This window comes from Dreissena polymorpha, chromosome 2 (assembly GCF_020536995.1).
Source record: "Dreissena polymorpha isolate Duluth1 chromosome 2, UMN_Dpol_1.0, whole genome shotgun sequence".
Lineage (NCBI taxonomy): Eukaryota > Metazoa > Mollusca > Bivalvia > Myida > Dreissenidae > Dreissena > Dreissena polymorpha.
In genome coordinates this window covers 32,207,992-32,215,218 of record NC_068356.1, presented here as the reverse complement: position 1 = coordinate 32,215,218, position 7,227 = coordinate 32,207,992, and the positions used below count along the sequence as shown (strand labels likewise).

The window sequence follows — 7,227 nt, the reverse complement described above, 5'->3', positions numbered from 1 at the left end:
CATCGTGTTTGTAAAAGAAATGCCTCTGTAATTTCCAGGGTCATTAGTTGTTCCCGATTTGTAAATTGGACATATTATACTGGTTCCCCACGAGTCTGGAAAATTACTTGAATCGAGAATTTTGTTAAAGAGTTTACATAGATACGGTGCTATTTCGTTCGAGGTATACTTATAGAATTCCGCGGGAATACCATCAACACCACAAATTTTGTTGTTTGTCAATTTGGACAATGACCGTTCGACTTCTTGTACGGTAAATGGTTCATTGGGTTCGGATGCTGATACATCAATGAATTTTGTATTTTCAGCATTGTTAATTTCCATAGCATCTGTATCATAGAGTAGTTTACTAGAATGTTTATACCATTCTTCAGCCGTAATATTTAAATTTATACACGGTTTAGTATTAGTACGTTTGATTTTCCTCCAGAACATAGACGCATTGTTTCTTACATCATACAGTTGTTTTCTTTCATTACGCTGAAATTCTGAAAGCTTGTTTTTACAGATAGATTTATATGCGTTTCTTAAATCTTTATATTTTCGCAAATGAGCTGCTAAATTTGTTAGTCTAAATTGACGGAGCGCCGCGTATTTAGCTCGCTTGTTCTCGTCGCACTCAGAGTCCCACTACTCGGGCTGCGTTGCGTTAATGCGGAGTGATCATACTTGCATTTGCTTTCCAGCTGTTGCATATAATGATGTGATTTGTGTTATTGCAGCGTTAATATTAATGTTAACATAATTTGTAATAAGTGTGCTGTTTGACTGGAGGGCGCTCTTAAATGTGGATACAAAGTCGTGCATTCTGTTATCACGCCATTTAAATCGGGGTAACGGTTTCGTAGTACTTGAGTTATGATATGTTTTGGGCGTTGTTGATGGTACAACGGATTTCAATTCAATAGAACATGATATAGGAAAATGATCGGAGTCATCTCTACCTAATACTCTGAAATCTTTTAAATGCGTATTAAAAAGTTCTGGCGACGCTATCATGTACTCAACTACGCTTGAACCGTCATTTGAGAAACAGGTAAATTCGCCAATTTTATCGGATTGAAATCGCCATTAAGAAGATGGATATCAAAAATGCAACATAGATTTGCTAGAGAGCGGCCAAAGTTATTTCCGATTTTATCTTTATTTTGCCTAGGTATTTCGTATGTACTACCTTCATAGTCAATTTCACCGTAGATATATTCTAAAGTATCACATGGTATAAAATCGAGATAATCTTTCGTTCTGCTATTGAAATAACCTGACAAAAATAGAGACGTGTCGGGATAATCAAACCTAATTTTTTCTATGTCATCATAAAGTTTGGTTATACCGTTAGAATAATCAAAATAATCAGTATTGTTATAAATAGTCGATCCTTCGGGAGATACATATGTAAAGTACATGATAACATCCTTCATGTCATAACATTTGGAAAAACAAAAGTGGATTACAACACAATCAACGAAATCATTATATAACCTTTTTACAATATTAAGTGATTCTAGCTTATTGTGTATAAAGACTAATGCCGCCACGATTCCGTAAGGTATTTAGTTTACGTTTTCTGACATAATCATAGCAAGTAAATCCATCTAGAAAATTATTAAATTCACCTTAAATGTTGCCACATGATTCGCACAAATTTATTATGTCGAATGTCTGTAAATAAGATTTTATTTCTCTATTGCCCTGATGTTTGTTTAAGCCGGCAATGTTCAACGTGAATATACTGCAGTTTTCACAAGTGTTTATGTGCTGGCCTTGGCCCGATTCCTAGGCGATGATTGATTGGCTCGGAGTGGTGTCATCCTCGGAGATGTCCGAACGAAAAGCGGAAAGATCGTCGGTGACCAATGGAGAAAGGCTGTCATCGGTGACGGATGGTCCATGTGGTATTTCGCCCTGGTGCCATTGGTTGTCATCGAAGCGTCGTTCGTCAGAGCTGTTATTGTTATTGTTATATCCACGTGGATGATGTGCACGTAGTTGAAAACTCCTGCGTGAAGCGATGCGTTCTACACATTGTGTATTGTCATTAAATTTGTAGATATCGTTGTTTATATATAGATTATCGAATCTTATGGATGCATAGTTGCCCTTTTTTCGCTCAATGATCATCCGTTCGCCTAATTTATGCCGGTGTCGCTTGACTCGATCTGAAAAGTCTTGCTGCACAGAAGAGGCGAGTTTGATTTCAATGTGGTTTTTGCTTTGTTGAAAATAAATTCACAGTCTTTGAATTTGGTAAAACGAGCTATAATTGTGCATTCTGTTTTATTGCGAGATTTCACTCTGTGTGCCCTATCGATGTCTATATTATCTACTTGATCACCAAGTCCTAGCGTGTTTTTCATAAATTCCCTCAGTTTTTGTTCTGTTGTAGCCCATTGTTCATTGATAGCTCCTGGTATGCCATGAAATTTGAGGTTATTGCGTCGTGATTGATTTTTAGTAATGTCCAGTTTTTGTTGCATGGCAGTAACTTGTTGATTTAGATCAATGTTATCCTGTTTAAGGCGTTCGTTGTCTGATTTAAGATCACTGATCGTCGACATGATTTTATCCATTTTTGAATCTATATTTGTAATATCAGTCGAGACTTTATAGTGTTGCTTATTCATATCATTTCTAATTGTCGAAAGCAATTCTAGAATTTCGAGATTGTTGACTGACCTGTTTTCGTCCCTCGTGGTTGGGTTCGATTCTTGTGACCATTCTTGGGAATTCGGATGGGAGACGAGCGGAGTCGTATACGTTGTTATACGCCTCTGTTTTGGGTCAAACGCTGATTGATGGGTTTTCTGAGATTGAGCGCCAATTGCGGGAGTCGCTCCAGACGGCGCTTGTGCTCGAGTCACGGGACGGTTGGGTACTGACCCATCTAGCGACTCCAGAGTGGCATCTTGGTTGGAAATATAACGACAACAGAACTCTCCAAATCATTCAATCGTTTCGTGTTGCAACGCTTTTTATTTTTCAAGTTTTCGTCAAACGATGCATAAAATGGATATTTGGGAGCATGCTAAATGTTTAGTATTTCTGTTTCTTCACAACTACAACGAAAATGTGAGAATCTGAAACATTATTTCAATTGTGTCAATTTACCGACACATAAAAAGGCTTCTTTAATATGTAATAATTGTCTTACATGCTGTTAAGAATCTTCCACGCGTGATAACTCGTCTGACATGTTGTCACGAATGAATGTTTTTTGGTTACCTACATATATTGCAGATAATAACGAAACACAATAAATATCTTCAATTAATAATTGTTTAAGTCATTGATATATGCTAATACACGCCTTCTGTTATTCATGATACACAAATCTAACGCTTATATCGTGTGAAACGCACTTAAAAAATATGTTTTCACTACTCACTCATATATAGTATAGTATCTATCTAGATTTGTTTAGACTTTCTGCTAAAAAATCAAATGTTTTACCAATAAACGGACGGCTTTTAAGATTCATTTTACCATTAAATTAATGTTTAATGTATGAAATAAGTGTTGATATTTTTTCATTAATCTTATAAACGATTTCAGATTAAAACAATTCCATATTTGGATATTTAAAATAAATTAATGAAAATTATCACAATTTTCTTGACGCAGTAACATTTAAGGTAATGCATTCTAATAAAGTGTCTTCATTTGTTTAATAATCGTCTGTAACGCAATGATCCCTTGGGGCAAATAATTGATAATTGTATTTTAGATGGGTGCAATATAGCATTTGGAATGAGAACATTCAATTTATGCAACGGAATTCAAATTATATTACTAAATTAATTTTGTACAATCATCTGAGCAAAACGGAACTAACTGCAACTTTTGAACAGTAGAGAACACTAGACACGTAACATTGGCAAGCGTATAGGTACATTAAAATATTAAAATATTAAATAAGGTGAGGAATTAGGAAAGGTTTTATTTGTGATTTGATCCCAATGTCAGAATAGAATATTGGACAATTTACAAATAATAGTCCAAGCTTTAAAACTGAAAAAGAATGGTTATTTTTTTCTTGAAGTAGGTTTGTTTTCGTCAGCGTGGTTTTGACTGTCGTCAAAGTTGTGTCGAGAAAATCGTTTTTCATTGCACTTTTTTCATCAATATTCTATTTCAACTAGATGCATATCTGCTTTAAAGGAAGAAACATGTGTTTTGCTTTTATATATTTTTATTATATGTTGTATCAAAATACAATTATTTTTTAATGCAAAGCCTAATCCGCATACTCATTTTAAATTAATTATTTTCATCTCTTCCGAGCTTTATTCACGTGATCTTGGCGCGAACGGTCGACGTTTTTGCAGTGTAACAAAAAATCGGAATATTAATTAATTAAACCTTTCTAAGTGGAAATAAGTGGAAATATATATCTGGATTTTGTGTAATAGTGTACAGTGAAACAAAATGTAAACATATAATAATGACTAAATCGAGAGATAGAAAAAGAAAAGATAGAAACAGCAGTGAAAATGATTCACATGGTAGAAAAGTACATAAACAAAGAGGCCCGTCTGGGGGTACGGTCACAAATCTACAAGTAAGTGAAGTGTTAAGTTGGACAAATTCCGTGTTGTATGGTGAGGACAATTTGGATTGTAGTGTTTTTTCGAGTGCACCAGGAAGTCCAAAAATGGCTGAAAACAGTGCCGAGCCAACAAACAGGGATATAATGATCCTTTTACAAAACGTAAGTGGGCGCCTCGAAGTTATGGAGAAGAAGATGGGTGCGATAGAATCCATAGAAAAGAGAATGGGTGCACTTGAAAAGGACATCAATAAGCTCAGGGTTCGACATTAACTTTTTTTACAGCCAGACCATCGGACCAGCTCCTCTTAAAATGTACTAGCCCGAATCTGATGTCTACTAGACCATAAATGGCATAGCAAATAAACACAATTGTGTCGTGTAAATGTTTAATCAGGTTTTATCAGTAAATAATTAGTGAACACAAGAAAGTTATTTTGATGCACAGAGTAAAAAATAAAATAAAACTATTTAATAACATAAATTGTTTGTTATAATTTCACTGTTTATCACCAGTTAAACAAATGATGTCTGTACAGCAGGTGACATTTATTCAACGTCATCAAATTCTGGCCACCTTGACCGCTGTGCTCCATGCTACCACAGCTCCAAGACCCTTTTTCCATCATAATCTGTGTCAGTTTTACCGTCGGATTCTTCTTTATTAACTCATTTGTCGGACGAAAATCCAATCTTGAACAAAGCCATTCTTTAAATAACACTTCTCGTCTGCTACGCCAAAATGTTTACATTGATGATACCGATTTTCGATAGAAGTCGTAAAAACATGATGTAAAGTTCTAAGACACTGCAGAAATTCGTTAATATTCATGACAACTTGACCAATGGAAACAAGCAATTTCTGCAGGAAGCTCTCCTTCGCGTCTAAAAATAGCAATGAATCACGTGAATGCTCCGCGTTTATTTATATACGCTAGTTTTGTTCTGATGTAAATAACGGATACGAGAGTTATTTTACACATTAAGAGAAAAGGGTTTTCGGTTAGTTATAGTTATATGAATCAGTATAGATTTTTTTTATGTACGACCAGTCGGACAAGCTAGCCCACAGTTTTACTAGCCCGACCACCGATCTTACTAGACAATGTCTGTCGGACGTGCCTTAGTGTCGAACCCTGAAGCTATGGGTGGCTATTGACGAAAGGGTCCAAAAAGTAGACCAACGCGTGACGCGCCTTGAGGACAAGGTTGACGGTGCGGACATACATGCGGCGCAGCTTTCCGAACGGATGCAGGAGTTGGAAAAGGAAAGAGATACCTTGCGTGATAACGTTTCCTATCTTCAATCGCAGACCATGCGTAACAACTTAATTTTCACCGGGGTAGTAGAGGACAACACGACCGGAAACGAGCAGCCGGAAATTACTGAACGGAAACTCCGCCAGCACCTTCAAGACGCTTTTAAGATTGCCCGTGACGTTGTGGACTCAATTAAATTTGAGAGGGTGCATCGCTCTCCTGGATCCCCTACACCTGGGAAAGTGCGTAACATTGTCGCAAAGTTTACTTTTTTCAAGGAAAGAGAACTGGTGCGAAAACTTTGGAAACAACTAGACGGATCAGTGTACCGTGTGTTTGAACAGTTTCCTCAAGAGGTAATAGAAAAGAGACGAAAGTTAGTGCCGCAAATGAAAGAAGCCAGGCGGTTAGGAAAACGCGCCTATCTGGCATATGACACTCTTTACATAAATGGAACCGCGGTAAGAGCATAGGGGCACGATGGCGGTGAGGTGTCGGTTTTATCGTGGAACATTCATGGTTTAACTGATTTGAAAAGATCTAGTTCAGAGTTTACAAATATTTTAAGTTCATTTGATATCTGTTTTTTGTTTGAAACATGGACAAAGCTCTCTAGTAACATTACGCTTGACGGCTATCTATCTTTTAATTTCTTTAGAAAATTTCAACATAGAAACGCTCGACGGTGTAGCGGTGGTATTGCTATTTATATAAAAGATCATTTAAAAAATGGAATTGAAATTATACGTAATCATTATGACACAATTATTTGGATCAAATTAAATCATGCGTTTTTTAATACGGCCCGTGATATTTACATATGTGGAAGCTATATATGGGGAGAGGACTCACCAGTCTACAATACAATTAATGTTGATCTTTTTGATATTTTAGAAAATGATATCACATATTTTTCTGAGATTGGAAATGTTTTTATAACAGGCGATTTGAATAGTAGAATCGGTAATAAAATTGATTTTATTGTACATGATACAATTAATACCGAACATGATGATGTCGATTATTCACCAGACCAAGCCTTTGCCAGGGCCTCAATAGATAAAATACAAAATAGTCATGGCATTAAATTACTTGATCTGTGTAAGTCCTCTACATTACGTATTATCAATGGTAGACTAGGCGATAGTTGTAAACCCACATTTTTCTCAAATAACGGTTTTTCAGTGATTGATTATCTGTTGACTACAGAAAGCAATTTTCCATTGTTAGCAAACTTTACTGTTTGTGATTTTAACGAATGGAGCGATCATGCACCATTGCAGTTTTCATTGTATTGTAATAATTATTCGCCTTGTTATGATGCTTTCACTGATGTTAAATATCAATGGGACAATACATTTCGAGATGAATTTCGTTCAGGAATTATTTCTCGACTTCCCGTATTGACAGAAATTGTTGAA

The 7,227-nt window shown here is 36.0% G+C and overlaps 1 protein-coding gene across 1 annotated transcript; it reads left to right on the top strand.

Moving 5' to 3' along the window:
* The first annotated feature begins 4,651 nt into the window (after positions 1–4,651).
* On the top strand, positions 4,652–6,279 carry LOC127869643 (uncharacterized). Its single transcript, XM_052412301.1, has 2 exons — positions 4,652–4,807; positions 5,674–6,279. Exons 1-2 carry the CDS (start codon positions 4,652–4,654, stop codon positions 6,277–6,279), a joined length of 762 nt encoding a protein of 253 aa, XP_052268261.1.
* Positions 6,280–7,227: the final 948 nt, after the last annotated feature.

What these genes read in the sequence shown, in the direction of transcription:
- LOC127869643 (XM_052412301.1), top strand. Translation starts at nt 4,652, where the DNA reads ATGGCTGAAAACAGTGCCGAGCCAACAAACAGGGATATAATGATCCTT. An exon ending in AGGACATCAATAAGCTCAGG is followed by an intron (nt 4,808 to 5,673) that starts GTTCGACATTAA and finishes GACGTGCCTTAG; the next exon opens with TGTCGAACCCTGAAGCTATG.